Genomic DNA, 16,669 nt, shown 5'->3' with positions numbered 1-16,669 from the left:
CAAATCTATATACTGAGACTTACTTGTCTCTCCTCTTATCTTTGATCCAATACTTTATACTTATCAACAAAAATTTAATTACTATTTTTATCGTTGAAAAGTATCATTCTTTTCATTCTTTTATCTCCTCTCTCCTCTCACCTCTCATTCCTCCACTGTAAATTTACCTTCTTATATCATCATCTTCATGCCGGGTGTATTCCTTCATCAATTAATCTTTCTGGTTTTTATTTGGTTAAAAAAAGGGTAATTGTGTCAGACAGAATATACTACTAATCCTTGCTGGCATGTAGATATCACACCTTATACCACTAAAATAAGAAAGCTATCGTACTCTAGAAAGACTAGTAGCGAGACTTTTGTACAAAATGAAGAGATTTTCTTTATGAGTTCAATTTATTTTATTTATTTTTTAAAAAAAAACCTCTATTATGATTTTTTTTTTATTTAAGAAAAAGAGTAATCTATTATACAAAATATTCCATTAACATCCTATTGCTATTAGCCATGTGCCACAGCCCACAGGCCAGTTCAGGCCTAGCTCACGCCAAACCTACTAGTCCTTCGGGCCAGGCAGGGTAAGCTTCATTTTGGAAGCCCGAACTCGAACTCGAACTCAATCTAAGGATACTCAGGCTACAGGTGCATAATCCCCTCAAAATATTTTTAAGATACATGCGCAGAAAGATAATTGACGAGATTCCAAAAGACAAGTGATATTTGTTGGAGAGGGAGAGATTCTACTCAGAACATCTACGTCAGATACAGTTACAATTGGACCTCAAGACAAGTACATGTAGCACTATTAATTTGTCATACTTGCAATAAAAAGGAATGGCGACAATTAGCTGATACACAGAGATGTTAGAAACACCAATTATTTGCATTTCGGGCGAACAGATACCCTGCTTCGTTACAATGAACTCAAAGATATAGAAAATAAACAGACAGCAGAAGAACCTTGAGGAGGTGCCTCAAAAAGTTGATAATGTAGAACTTATATCTCGTATTATCATAACAGAAAGTAGTGATCCTTCAAATTCTTCTTGAGCCCATCTTAATCAGTAAAACATCACTGTCAGGTAAGTGAAATCTAAAAGCATGCAAATGTTATCACTGATGGTTGCTAAAAGTAAAGATAGGCATAAGATTAAAAAAGAGATGGAAGAAATAAACCAGAAGCTATCTGCTATCAAGGGTCTGGGCAAGTCTCAGTCTGATATTCTCAAGTTCACTATCTTCCTCCCCATTAGCTAACAATGAGGAGAAATATAGATCAATAACTTTTCTACTACAGCTCATTAGTGAATGATTCTCAAGGTTTTTAGGTTTTCCAAACTTCATAATCTTCTCCAGATTTGCATCAGATGGCTCAATTGCAAAACTTAACAGGACATCTTTCATCACATTGAACCATATAGGTCGAGCAATTTTCAAGAACTTGTATATTGCTACAATTGGAAGACCAACGCTACCCAGATCAGATTCATTTCTCTCACCTCTTCCATGGAAATCTGAACCTCCGATCTTTAGAAGCCCATATGTGTCAGCCAACTCACTAAATCCTGTTGAAAATGATAAATTTTATTGAGATAAACTAAATTAAAAAATTTCTATAATAAAAGAAACCAGACCTCAGCTCAGATACTATGGCAAGAATAATTGCCTTCAACATGAAAGAGAAAAAAACAAACTGTAAGTCTATAACATCTTAAACATGTTGAGTGCAAAATCAAACCTGCAGCTTTTCCATCACTTCTATAAACCTCCAAAGCATGGAGACCAGCAGCTTTCAAGGCCCTGATAACAGAAACTGGGTCCTTCAATGCCCATGGGTGAGCCAAAGCTGACACGCCACCAGTACGAGAAATTAACTGCACCACAGCCTCTGCCGACGGCTCACTGCCCCTGTGGAAAAATAATTCTGAGAACTATTGTATGATTAACCTTCAAATATGCTCACTAAAAGGTACTTACTATTTACTAGGATTCTTACATGGCATAAGCAGGACCGCCATCACACAAGTATTTGCTGAAGGCTTGCCTCAGATTTTCTACATGTCCAGCCTCAACCATAGCCCTAGCCACATGCAACCGTCCAGGAGCTACTCCATCCCCTGCTATCTTGGCAACATGCTCCCACTTGATGGGCATTTTCAATTTCTTTAGGTTCAAAAGCATTTTCTTTGCACGGAGGTAACGCCCATCTCTAATATTAGACAGCAAGGCCTCAAGTTCCTCATTCATTGCAGGTCCACATGTACCATAGTATGCAAGGATATGAACAAGCTCGCCAATTCCAGGTGCTCCCCTTTGTAAGTTCAGATACAAGACAAAAGGTTCTCAAAATATGGAAACAACAAACATACTTGCTTGAGAACTAGGATAATGATTTCAATGCGAGAATTTTAGAGCATAAATCTGAAATTGGGATAGCAACAATCTAATTAGTTTGGCTAGTGGCTCATCTATTGAACTAAAACCTACAAGAAGTTTTTCTAACCCTTCTGGACATTATTTTTGTACTTACATTTCCCTCTAAAATAGCTTAATTCCTTAAAAAGTAGTAAGCACAGATATAACTAAAACATCAGTACAAAAGATACCTTGTCAGTGCAAGAAGAGAATAGTACCTTGGAGAATATGATGCACTTATCTCGACTCCAGGGATTATCTTCATGCCAAATTTTACAGCTGCCTCCACGGCCTCTGGTATACCACCCATGTTATCATGGTCTGTTATAGCGAGAACTCTCACCTGTACCAAACATATGATTAACCAATCATGCTTCATTTTTTTTCATGATTATACATTCAAGAAAATAAGAAACAGGGAAATAATTTCACAATTTGGACGAAATAGATTAACCAATCTGAGGTTTAACTTGAGGATAAAGAAACATCCAATTTGGACGAAATAGATCATACTCATATCAACCATATTTCTATATTGAAAAAAAAACTCAAAATGGACTCTGAAGTAGACTAGACAGTGCAAATGTTAGATTACATAAATGTGAAGATAAACAAAGTCAAAAAGAAGAGCTGACATAGTCTGTGAGGAGCTGATATAAAATCCTATCCAAATTGAGGTTGATGATGATGGTACGACAAGTGATGAAAATAAAAAGAAGAGGGTCGTGAGAATAGCAAGCAAACTAAATAGACAAACATACATGCAGTAGGAAATGCATCACTCTTTATTCATTCATGTTGGAGAAAGTAGTATTGGTGGAAGCTTAGCTGGGACTAGATCTTCTAGCATAAAAGAGTCAGACTGAAATTCGGGAACCTTGAGTTACTGGTCCAATTGGCTCTTGCTAATATAGAAGGTGAGGGACGACACATAAGAGAGACTGCACTAAGAGGGATAAAGCATACAAAAACCAAGATCGGCATGCGTATTTCCAAATTCTTCTACTACAATATTATTCCATTCAATGCAGCTACCAACCCCTATTATCACACAAGGATAGATGAAATATAAAAGGCTGGGATTTTTGTAGCTTGACCTAATTCTGAAATTTCTAATAAGTATCTCGACATAAAGTTACATGAGCAACAGACCTATATCAACACTCAAAACAATTTTGAAATGAATTAATGTATGACAAATGGACAACTTAGAACATAAGAAATATTGTAAATTTCTTATTGCATTTCTCCGTTGAGACAGTCTTGTGAAGTTAGTTGATGCTACAAGTTACTCCAAAAGTGCAGATTATATTTTTTAAATTGATAGATGATGTAGTGGAGGAGATTGAGAAAATAATAGCTCAAATGGTCACTGATAATTGGACAAACTACAAATTTGTTGAGAATCTATTTATACAGAAAATGACACTAATATTGAACTCCTTGTGATGCACATTGTATTGACCTAATGCCGGAGAATACATCAATAGATTACAACTTGAAACATACAATTTCTTAAAGTCAGATGATCACTAAATTCATCTATAAACATAAATAGGTTCTAAACTTGCTTAGAACATCAAGCAAAGACAATTCGATTATTAGACCATTCTTAAAAAAGGTCAAACAAGTGGACTTAACTTAAATAGGTGAAGTTTCTTTATATTTAATTAGGATTCAAGCTTAGGGCCTTTTGCTCTGAGACAATGTAACTTACTAACTATTCTAGAAACTTAAGTAAGAGATTGGTGGTCTCTACCCATTTCTACTCTAATATGTTGAAATATTTTTGGTTGCCTTTCCTCTCAGCTCGCTTTAGATGATGCACACAGTCCTCAACTTTTTTCTTTTACATCGTACTTTTTTCGTCCGATTTCCAAATAGTCGTCTCCTTCGACCACTTCGGAAGCATTTTCCTAAATCTGATTCTTCAAACCAACAGTGCACCAACCTAAAACTTGTTCACCTTTTCTGTTAAGATTCACTGATGCACAGCTACGCAAGAAGAGCATTAATCCAAGAGAAAGGATACCTTACATCCCAGTAAGTAGAAGCCAATACCCTATATAATTTAGCCATGATTGAAAATACCTTTAAATTTGACAATGAGCACTCCATACCGAGTTCAATGACAAGAATTTGATTCTATTCATGGCTCATTAAACATCTTCCAGTTTTCCTTACTGCTCTTCCATTTCATTATAATTTCCTCATAACCCTTATTTGATTCCTCCTTTTCTCTATAAGCTTAACTTTCCCTATCTATATATTATGTCCAAACATTCTGGTTAAGGTATATAGTCCTACCTGAGAGATAACATACCCTAACTATGCATGTATTTATACTTACTCCCAATGGGAATGAATCAGAGTTTTTCCATCCGTAACATGGTATTAGAGCTAATACCTAGGGTTATCATCTTTGAACCCTTTCGTGAACTTGTCGCCAATCGGTCTCCCCAGTCAACGGATCACACTCATCAACGCCTTGGTGCCGTGAGCTTCATCTCCTTCGACGACTCGCCGCCATAGATTGCCATGAGCTCGAGCGGCAGCGCAAGGTCTCCACTGACATCGTCCGCAACTTAATTAATAGACACCTCCAAGGTCTCTGTCGACTTTGCCACTTCTTTGGATCTCCATCGACGATGTCATCGACTTCATAGCTTGAGCAACAACTTGCAAGGTCTCAATTTATTGCTGTCACAAGTCCTATCTGAGAAATAATTGATTAGATCAATTCATCTCGATTTGTTACTACCTTAAGTTTGATCTAGCAAAGGATTAATTGATTCAACAAAGCTTCTCACTTCTTGCTTCTTGTTAAGTTTGCTGCTTAAATCTGCTACAATTATATTCAATGGCTAATATTGATACATTCCGTTATTATCTTCTTTCTTTCGCTGATTTTATGCTTGTAACTACTGCTAATTTGCCATATTAGTCTGCCACGATAGAGAGTGCATTTGATGGTCATGATCTCTCTATTCATCTTGACAAATCTAGTATTATGCCCTCCAATAACTCCAAAGAGCAAGCTACTTGGAGGGCCCGTGATCCTCGTGTTCAAGCATACTAGGTTGCCACCATTGACAAAGCTCTTCATCCGGATTTTATTCGATTTATCACTATATTTGATATTTGGTGCCACATCCAATCTCGTCTTGTCGAATCTAGTGGTGCTCGGGAGCTTCACCTTCTATCTAGTGCTGAAACAGCTCAATAGGGCGAACAATCCCTCCAGCAATTCTATAGTCATATGCGAGATTTTTGGCATGAGTTGTAGGCATTGGAGCCTTCTAATTTTCCTTTAGAAACCGTCGCCAATTGGACCAGTTTCCATACGCTCTCTGTCTGGAGTTTGCTTCTTTGACAGGAATCTTGGTTCATCGTGGCAAGTTTAGAGTTAGTTGTGGTTGAGCTAGTTGCTGAGGAGACTTGTCTATGCACTATTTATTCTCGATATGCTCCACCAACAATGTTCCCTTCAACTGGGGTAGAACAGGCTCTTGCTGTCACATGTGCTAATTACTCTCGCTCAAACTACTATTGCTCTCATCCTCTGTGTTCATATTGTCAAACCGGGACATCTATTTGAGACATGTGTTATGACCTGATCTCGGCTACATGATCAAGCTCGGGTGCAAGAAAGCAATTCGCACGGTTCGAGGAAAATATTTGTCAAATATTTTTCTGTAGCCAGAAAATTACGAAACCAGATGGATTCATTCCATATCTTCGTGGTTTACGTTTTTGGTATTTATGCCTTTCACAGATTTGGATTGTAGCTAAGGTGAAAATAGGCAAAGTTACAGTGAAGGTGTTGATAATGGGTGGAGGTAATGAAAGGAGAGATAGAGTGGACATAGGAGATCACAAGTAAGAGGGAGGACTCGACAGTCGAGGGAGATTACAAATAACCGGTGATGAGATGGCACACAGCTAGAGCTTGAACGAGGAGAGAGAAGAGTTAGGGTAGAAAAAGAAGCGAGGGGAAGGAAAATTAATATCCGTTCATAATGATTCTTTAGATTACCATCCACATTTTAATAGGCAAATCTAACAAGCCAAATAACAAATAATAACCCTAGAAACATTGCATTCTCATCGATCGCGTTCGAACGCGCAATTCACATTCACTGTCGATGTGAACATATGCAGACATTCTAACTGAACCGAGCACGTTCGAACACACAATTTGTGTTATTTGTCGATGCAAATGCCTTGAAGACGTTCGCAAGGGGCATTCAAACGCGACCTCCCCGCGTTCGAACGCGACATCCAGAATTCTTATTTTTCCAAAGAAAACAACTATAACAAAATAAAAAATATATCTCATAGACTGCATCCATGCTCGAGATGACTCAGTGTGGTCTGAATCACATCATTCTACCATGCTTTCACTTACTTTGTCCTCAAAGTACAAATTCATGATAACGGTCCATCATATTGCCTCAGATTCCCATGTGGCTTGATCCTATGTCAAACCGACCCAACTTACCATCACCTCCGTGACTCTCTGTGACTATTCGTCCTTCGCGTCTGACCCTCCTTCATGCTAGGACCTTCTCTGGAGCGAGCTCAACTGCCTCCAATTCAGGCTTGGGTATTCTGCCACAAACTGCTCAACTGGATCAACTCGGGCTCTCAAGTTAGATACATGGAAGACCGGGTGAATTTGGGACAACTCGGGTAGGTCCAGCTTATATGCAACTGCTCCCAACTTTCCTAGAATCTGAAATGGACCAAAAAAGCGATGTGCTAGCTTTTGGTTCTGAATAGTTTGTACCGAGATTTGCCGGTACGAGTGGAGTCGAACATAAACCCAATCGCCAACTTCATAGCTTTTTTTCTGGTGATTGCGATAATGCACTTGTTTCATTCGGTTTTGTGCCTGCTGCTAGGTGAAGCTTGAGCCGCTTGAGTACTTCATCCCATTTCACTAGCACCTCATCTATGTCAATAAGATCAAGTGCGCCCGGTCGGTCATAGGATCGCAATGTTGGGGAAGTGACAGTCTTGAAAGGAGTAATCCCAATAGCGGTGTGGTGAGCTGTGTTGTATGAGTACTCCGCCAGGGTAGGTAAGCTAGCCATCTCTTTGGTTGCTCTCCGGCGAAACATTGCAAATATTGCTCGAGGCAACGATTAACGACTTCAGATTGCCCATCGATTTGCAGATGATACATGGGCTCATTTCAGATCAGTACCTTGCTGTTTGAAATACTCTTACCAAAAATGACTCATATTGGATCACAGTCTGAAACTATTGACCTCAGCACTCCATGCACCCGGGCTATTTCCTTCACAAAAATTTCTGCTGCGCACTCTTCATCAACTGATCGACCACCACCATTATCACTGTATGTCCTCTGACCTGGGAAAGTCCTTCAATAAAGTCCATCATCCCGGATATGTAGGGGTTGCAGTAGCCCCATCGATTTCACCGAGTCCGCATTAGCGTGTTGACAGATTTCACATGCTCCACTGCCCATACACAATTTTGTGTTAACCTCTTATAGGTTCTGAAGGTCCCCTCATGCCCCGCCATAGGAGTGTTGTGGAAATGGCGAATCAAAATCACTCGCAGTTAGGGTTTGGCCGATACTCGTACTCGCCCTCAGCCTAATAGTAGACCATCCTTCACTTCTAACCCGGGATAGCTAGATGATTCTTCCTCTAGCTTTATGAGTTCCCTCATCTCTGGATCTTCCACACATGCAGCTCTAATCTCTGAAAGGAAAGAAAAGATCGGGATGGAAATTGTGGTTAGGTCGGCCGGTTCGGGTTGCTGCAATAATGCATCGACGACCCGATTTTCAGTTCCCTTCTGATACACCAATTCGTAGTCGTAGGCCCACAACTTCATCATCCACTGCTACTGTGCCGTAGTGTGAATCTGTTGTCTAACTAAGGAAGACTTCGTTGGTTGGTACGCACCACGAATCACCGCCCGATTCAATATGATCTCCATTTAGTGACGGCATGGATAATGGTTAGCATCTTTCACTCATATGTAGACATCATCTGGTTCTTCATTGACAATGTCTTGCTTATGTATGCCACAAGACTCCCTTCTTGCATGAGGACAGCCCCAATTCCAGTCCCAGATGCGTCATATTCCACTAGAAAAGGTTTAGTGAAATCGGGTAACGCCAAGACTAAAGCTATGGTCATTGCCTTATTTAATTCTTCAAAGGCCTTCGTTGCTGCCTCGATCCACTGAAACTCCCCCTTATTCAGTAGTGATATTAAAGGGGCAATGATCTTGTCATAGTTGGCAACAAATCGACAGTAATAGCCCGCCAATCCAAGGAAACCCCGCAATTCTTTTGATGTCTTTGGGATATGCCATTGCACCATGTTCTGCACCTTGAAGGGATTGGCTTCCACTCCCGCCGCTGATATGATGTGGCCGAGATACTCCACTCTCGACTGGCCGCATAAATATTTAGACTCCTTCAACTTTAGCTCATTGTCTTTCAAAATCTGTAACACTTCGTGAAGGTGAACAAGATGGTCCTTTTATGAACTCGTCTCAATAGCAAGATGTACACGAGGATGTCGTCGAAGAAGACAAGCACAAATCGCCTCAATAGCGCCCTAAGACGTCGTTTATCAACCCTTAAAAGGTGGAGTGACCATTAGTGAGTCCAAAAAGCATGACTTTGAACTCATAATGCATGTCATGTGTGCGAAATACAGTCTTGTGCACATCCTCGGGTCTCACTCGGATTTGGTGGTAACCGGCTCGTAATAACTTGCTGAAGGTTAAGGCCCCCGAGAGCTCATCCAAAAATTCTTCAAATGATAGGATACCTATCCTTCACCATGATGGCATTGAGTGCATGATAATCCACACAAAATCGCTATGTTCCATCCTTCCGCACTAAGAGCACCGGTGACGAGTACAAGCTCCGACTCGGTTGGATGATCCTGTTGTCCAAAATCCCCTTGACTCTTTTTGCACAAATAGGTACTGATAAGGCCGTATATTAGCCGGTTCAGCTCCGAGAGTAATCTCAATGCGATTGTCTTGGGATCGAGCCGGCAGCATGCCGCGTGGTTCTTCAAACATCTCGCTGAATTCCTTTAGTAAAGCGCATAGATTAGTAGGTACTTCTTTTTTTGTATGGTCTACTTGACTCTAGATTAATTGCATTAGAAATCCATAGCACCCAACCTTTGACAGTCCCACCATCGACTGAAGTTAGGCTCCAAGTTGCGGTCAATTCTGTCTAACCATACTCGTTTGCCGCTTCGTTTGAAATCTATCCACATTTCTGATAAGTCAAATGTCACCAGGCCCAAACATTGCATCCATTGAGTCTCTAATACAATGTTAGCCCCCCATAAGGCCAAGGGGTGAAGATCCAAGGTGAAAGAATTGCATTGAATCTTCAAAAGAACCCCTCAGCATACCGTTCGCTTGAAGCGTCGTGCCGTCTCCCAAAACTACATCAAATCTAGAGATAGCATCTATAGTCATTCCTATCTTCTAAAACACACGTTCATCGATAAAGTTGTGGGTGCTCCCGGTGTTTATGAGGATCCTCACTGTTTGATTTTTCACGGTGCCATTGACTCGAAGCGTCCTAAGCGCATTAGCGCCGGTGTAGACATGCATGGATATCTTGGCACGACCCTCTTCGCTGCTATCCAAGGCTTCCTGGTCTTCTGCCAAGCCCTCTAGTTCATCTTCCACCACTTCCTCTTCCTTCACATCCTCTGCTTCGTCCAACACCATCACCGTGGCCACCGGTCAGGCACATTTATGCCCAGGAGTGAATCACTTATCACAATAAAAGCATAGACCTTTAACTCTTCTTTCTTCAACTTGGGTTGGGGTAAGTCTCCTCATGGTAGTTTGGGGAGGTCCCCTCACCTCTAGTTGTGGCCGTGGAGGTAATCTTGCACATGTTGTCGTTGGTAGAGTTACTGACACATGATGTGTGGCTGCGGTTTGCCAAGACGCTCCTTTAAAATCCATGGTGCTCCAACCTCCTTTTGTCGCCATCCGAAGCTCTCAAAGCTTCTCTTCCATCAATTGAGTTGTTGCAAGAGCCTCACGCAAGGTGGTTGATTGAGTAGCTTTCACTTTGGCTTGAATCCCACATAAGGCTACTAATGAATGTGCTCTTGAGTTGGGAATTCGACCAGCCCCACACTCAATTGCTAACACGCTCGAACTCCTCTTGATATGCTCTCACCGTAGTCCTTTGGTTAGCTCAGTGAGAGCAGCTTGGAAACAGCTTGAAAATCTTCATAACTGGAGGATCCATATCGGACGCAATTAGCATCAACAAACTCCTCCCACATTTGATAGGGCCGAGCTTGACTCGTGGCCTAGTACCATCGGATGGTGGTGTCTTTGAAATGAAAAGATGCTAACATACAACATTTTGTGCATTAGGTGTTCGTTGGTACTCGAAGAATTGCTCCGCTCGATAAACTCAATCGAGCGGATCTCCTCTATTAAAGGGCAGGAAGTTGAGGAAAATAGTCTCTACACAGACGCCACGTTCTTCTTCTTTATGTCGGTTGGGCTTTCTTTCCCTTAAGTTTAATCCAGCATCCCTAGGTGCCCACTCGTCATCTTCATCATAGAGGGGTGGATCCGGTGCTCGGTCATGGTGAAAAGCCGGCGAGGGAACGTTGCGCCTTTCAGGCGGCGTAGGCAGCAAGGGCCCCCTGGCTTGACCACCCATGGGGTCTTCATGATCTACCCCCCACCTGGTACGAAAGGGTGGAGGCGGTGTCCCTTGGCAAAAAGGTGGTTCCATCTGTGGTGTAGCTCGGGCTCGAGTAGGGAACTCAATCGCCGCCGTACCCCTTGGTGCGCCTAAAAGGACCTGAGTCATTACTTCCATCGATGCTTGCATTGCTCGTTGCGTCTCCATCATGTCCGCAAGCATCTTGATCAAATTTGAGTTGACCTTGGAGGTCGTTGGAGAAGTCTCGTTCGATGAGTTTGGGTTGGCCTCCGATTTGATAATATTCATGGTCTCCCCCTCAACGAAGGTGCCTTCATTGGGTCTCGATGCCATAGATCTAGTTGTTGACATAGTGTTCGAGGAATGGTGTTTCTAATACCAATTGATATGGATCGTACGTCCGTTCCGGATCAAGCTCGGATGCAGGAAAGCAGTCCACACAATCAGAGGAAAATAATCTCAAAATATTCTCCCATAGTCAGAAAATTATAAAACTAGTGGTCGTTTCGTATCTTTCTGATATACATTTTTAGTATTCATGCCCTTTATAAATTCTGACTACACTTAGGGCGAAAATACGTAAAACTGGGGTGAAGGTGGAGATGACGGGTGATAGTGATGATGGTGAAAGAGGGGTGATAATGATGATGGATTGGGTGGCACGTGGTGTTGATGGGATAAGGATGAGAGGGGAGAAATTAGTTGAGATCCCAAGAAGGAGGAAAAACTCGACAGTCGAGAAGGATTAGAGGTAACCAGCGACGAGATGGCACACAACTAGGGCTTGAACGATGAGGGAAAAGATTTAGGGTAGAAAAAAAAGAGAAGGGAAGAAAAATCAATATTCATTCATAACGGTCCTTTAGGTTGCCATCCACATCTTAAGAGGCTATCCTAACAAGTCAAAATGACAACTAATAACCCTAGAAACATTGCATTCTCGCCGACCGCGTTCGAACGAACTCGAGCGCGTTTGAACGCGCAATTCGCGTCCACTGTTGATGTGAACGTATGCAAGCAAGCATTCACACGCGTTCGTTCAAACAGGTTCGAGCACATTTGAATGCACAATTTGCGTTCTTTATCGATGCAAACGCTTGCAGGCGTTCGCAATAGGCATTCGAACGCAACCTCCCCGAGTTCAAATACAACATCCAGAATCCTTATTTTTCTAGAGAAAACAACTAAAATAAAATAAGAAATAGATCCCATAAGTTGCAACCATGCTCGAGATAACTCGGTGTGGTCCGAATCACATCAAGCTTGTATTAGATCTAGTTTCTTCAATTGTTTGGTGGATAGGTTAGTCTCTAAATATATGAAAGGCATCCTCATCAGGGTTTTATAGATTGAATTAAATTTCTATGACCTAAACTTCTTCCTCTCCTTCTTCCTGATTCTCTCCTCCTTCGGCAGCAGCTATTATCTCGGCTACGCTGCCTGTAGCCCCCATCAACCGGCCTACCACCCTAGACTCTTAAGGTGGCTCACTTCTCCCTCTTTTTTAACTCTCCATACTATCACCTTAAACCCCTTTCACCATCCCTAACCTTCCATCACCATCTCTATCGGCGCCACCCCATCATCATCGACCTACCACCACCATACTCCACCTAGGAGTACGTGCCATTACCTACAGATTCCAAATCTCGCTTGAACCTGAATCCTGCAGTCTGGCCTTTCGACTTTCGTACACTATTTTAAAGAAATCTCCCAATTTAACTATCCAATTCGAATAAAACTAGAATCATTGGAAAACTCTTTTCTAGGGCTACAACATATCACAATTTCAGAATGACCCAATGGCTAGATCCGCCATAAATTCTCTCGAAAGCTCCATGCAAATTCCAGACCAGATCTGATTGCGAGTCAAATCAACCCTTTTTAAGGGGAGATCGTATCATTAATCTATTTTCAAAGTCTAGATCCCCTTAGCTGTCACCTTCCACCACCTAGGAGTCATTTTCAGAAAAATCTGGTTCTTCAAACCGACAGTGAAATTCCAATCTGAAAATTTCCACATTAAGGTTCCACTAGTGCACAATGTTAAAAAGGCATGGTGGGATCCATATACTGGAAAAGCCTTAAACCATGCCAAACAGTACTTTACTTCCCAATAACTAGAATAACATATCTACTTTAGCCATGGCTGGAAATTCCTTAAAGGCTGACCATTTTTTACTTTGTGCCCACCAATGATGTTCAAGAATAACATTACATTCATGGCCTAACCATTAATACCCTTTCTTTTCATTAAACAACCTCCATCTTATTTTCTTCTTGTAAGCCTGGATCTCGACTTATTTTGGTCCTCCTTTCTTTGAAAGTTCAACCAGCGCCGTTTCTCTATTACAACCAAAATTCCAGTTTGCCTTTCTTCTTGGCAAGCTTTATATCTATGCTCAAAACCCTCCATTATTTCCTTAAATTTCTTGATTTGTTAATCCATATTCCAAGTCCAGATCGCCAAAGGTTGTCATTCCTTCAATTACATAGGAATCATTTTTCCAAAAATCTGTTTCTTTAAACCAACAGAGCTCCAATCGAAAGTTCCTTCCCTTTCTCCGTTATTCACAGAGCAGGACACAATATGTGCATGGTGGGATCCCAATTACTAGAAGATAATACTAAGAATTCCAATCTAATTTAGCCATGTATCTTCTACTATATTCTATGTTTAAGAGTTCCACTCTTTAATGTTCACATCAAAGTTCATTCATCCATATTACCCTTTCCTTTCAACATCCACCTTATTTTTTCCTTCTTATAAGTCAGGATCTTCCCTACCTTATAGAAGATGAAACACAATATCCTGGAGTCAAATGTAACCTCAAATATAACAGCCATGTTCCCTTGATGCTAGACTTTGGTGACTTATAAGTGGCTAATAAGATTTTTCAGGCTGGACATCTGGTTTGAATGAGGAATTGAGTTCACTCATTTTATTATGAAATGATAGAATGAATCTACAGTTAATGAAACTGGTTTGTCTAAATAATTAAAATTAGGACCTCTAGAAATAAATTGAAAGGATGAAGCAAAATGTTTATAAGGAGTCTCTCTGCTGGAAAAATAGAGATGTTTAAATATTATAGATAAATTACTAAGATTGAAGAAGAAAGTGACTGAGAATGAAAAGAAAAGTCTGTATTACACAACATTAGCACACCTCAGGCAATTAGACAACAATCATCTCAAGAAACATAAAAGTGGAATATTCCAACAACAAATCCCAACAGATCAACAACAAATCAAGAAACCTCACACTTTTCAGGTAACAAATTGAAAAACAAGCCATCACAAGAAATATATAGCCAAGCATTTCTTTTTAACAACAATCAATCTCGAGAAAAAACAAACCTGAGCATTTAAAAGACAACCCCAACAGCGCAGGACCAAATCAAGAAGTCTCACACTTTTCAGGTAAGATCAACATATCAATAACAAACACCACCTCAGGATACAAAACCAGAGCATTCAAGTTACAAATCCACACACCAACACCGAGTCAAGTAATTTCGTCTTTCTCATTAAGTAGCAACAGAACACAGACCAACTCAAGATATACGCAGACGGAGGATTTCAACAACAATTCGCCTCAGGAAACCCACAGACCAACACCAAATCAAGAACGCTCACAACTTCAAGGGAAGACCAACACTAGATTAGCTAAAGGATAAAAGGAAAAAAAAAAAAACCCATCTCAAGAAAGAGAAGGCCGAAGCGATTCAACAAGAACCATCTCAAGAAAGAGAAGGCCGAAGCGATTCAACAACAATCCAATAGACAAACACCAAATCAAACAGCAAAGAAACAATTCATAAGACATTACCCCGTTCCTATGGGCCCTCTCCACGAGGGCCGCAGGTGAAAGGAAACCATCGCTGTACTTGGAGTGGGAGTGGAACTCGAAGATCACAGGGTCCGCAAGCTTATGGGTCTCGGGAGGCAAGAACTCGTCGGCGGCGGTGATGGACAAAGAAGGAGCGGAACCACGGAAGACCCAGTCTTGCACGTATCGCAAGGCGAGGCTTTGGCTAGAGCCCGCCTTGTTCTTGGACTTCCTCTTCTTTTTCTTGTCTCCCATCTCCGAAACAATAGAGGAATCGGATAAATAGTAGGGGAGGGTTTACACCAGCATGAAAGAAATCTGGAAGGCTTAAGTACAAATTTTAGGGACATTTATCAAGAATACCCTAACTTTTGCTTTTATAACCATTAACACCCTTCATATAAATATATTTATCATTCTACCCCTGCTTTTTGTCTTTAATACCTTAAAAGCACCCCAAGTTTTATCTAAACAGCATCTAATGAGAGAGTATTCCATCACTTTTGAAAATTAAAAAATAAAATAAAATACCTAAGACATCCTTAAAATCTAGTTCTCCGTTAATTTAATATTAATATAAGAAAAAATTTATTTTGCCCCTTTACTTTTGCCTTATTTTCGTTTAAATCAACCCCTCATTTTTTTTATCAGTCTAAATTGACCCTATTTTTAAAGTTTCACTATCTATTAAACCTTCTGCCATTAATCTTCATCACAGAGGTAACTTGGCCTTCAAATTAAATTAATCTACAAACTAAAAGTACTACTATAGTTTCCCAAATTACTACTAAAATATACATAGCAAAAGGATAAGTATCTTTGATAAATTTCCCTATATTTTAACTCCACCACTCTTCCGTAATACAAATGTTGTAGAGATTTTATTACGAACCGATTTAATCCGATCCGCAACGGTTCCGAAGCTTAAATCCTAGCTTGATAGTCCTTCAATAACTAGATAGATGCTAGGGTTAGTTCTTAGTGTGAAGGGAGAGAAGTTGTTGTGGAAGAGGAAGGTTAAAGGTTAGAAGAGGGCGACGCTGGAAGAGGACGCCAATGGCTAGAGTCAAGAGAGAAAAAGATGAGGCTAAAGTCAATTCCAATCTAAATCATAATATCTCAATTAGGATTTTCTCTACGTATATATAGAGACTCACCCTAACGATTTCATAATTAACATAAAAAACAACCTTAACATCCCTAACTTAACCCATACTTTTACCACGGTAAGTTCAAATGCGCTTAATTGTGTTCGAACATGCCAATTCCGTTCTCTGTTGACGCGAACGTGATATAGGCGTTCGAACGCAGTCTTTGTATTCGAACGCACCCCGGTAAAAATAGATTTTATTGATCCTACCTACTCAACTAGATAAATAGGCTTATTTCCATAAACCCAATGGAGCCCATATAGATCGAATCGTATCATATTCTTATTCTATTTCTTAATTTGTGTTAAATATTTAAAATGACCATTGTATTTTGGATTAAAATTATTTTATCTCATAAATTTTATTTTGTATTACTGTGCTGCATTGTGATTTTTGACTAAGTTACAATAATTAAATTAATTGTGTTCGTGTTTTTTTGTTTAAGAATTATTGAGCAATGTATTAAGATAGTCAAATGGGCTCATTTTGTGTGATTGTTATCGGATTTAAATCTCCGGTATTAGTTTAATTGACACATCATTAAGTTACTATTTCTCT

At 40.3% G+C, this 16,669-nt stretch overlaps 1 protein-coding gene across 1 annotated transcript; it reads right to left on the bottom strand.

Moving 5' to 3' along the window:
- Positions 1-764: 764 nt before the first annotated feature.
- Positions 765-15,267, bottom strand: LOC140778229 (uncharacterized). Its single transcript, XM_073122838.1, has 5 exons — positions 14,961-15,267; positions 2,634-2,758; positions 1,997-2,311; positions 1,739-1,908; positions 765-1,565 (listed from the first exon to the last, which is right to left on the bottom strand). The coding sequence occupies exons 1-5, from the start codon at positions 15,213-15,215 to the stop codon at positions 1,183-1,185; spliced, it is 1,248 nt and encodes a 415-aa protein (XP_072978939.1). The 5' UTR covers positions 15,216-15,267; the 3' UTR covers positions 765-1,182.
- Between the last annotated feature and the right edge of the window lie 1,402 nt (positions 15,268-16,669).

Source organism: Typha angustifolia, chromosome 15, assembly GCF_048772165.1.
Source record: "Typha angustifolia cultivar Huaian chromosome 15, ASM4877216v1, whole genome shotgun sequence".
NCBI classification, from domain to species: domain Eukaryota; kingdom Viridiplantae; phylum Streptophyta; class Magnoliopsida; order Poales; family Typhaceae; genus Typha; species Typha angustifolia.
This window is presented reverse-complemented; position numbering and strand designations above follow the sequence as displayed.

Excerpts from the sequence above, each read along its gene's own strand:
- LOC140778229 (XM_073122838.1), bottom strand. The coding sequence starts at position 15,215 with ATGGGAGACAAGAAAAAGAAGAGGAAGTCCAAGAACAAGGCGGGCTCT. Across the intron at positions 1,909-1,996 it reads GGCGGTCCTGCTTATGCCAT|GGGCAGTGAGCCGTCGGCAG; the intron begins GTAAGAATCCTA and ends ATTTTTCCACAG. Across the intron at positions 1,566-1,738 it reads AAGTGATGGAAAAGCTGCAG|GATTTAGTGAGTTGGCTGAC; the intron begins GTTTGATTTTGC and ends CATTTTCAACAG.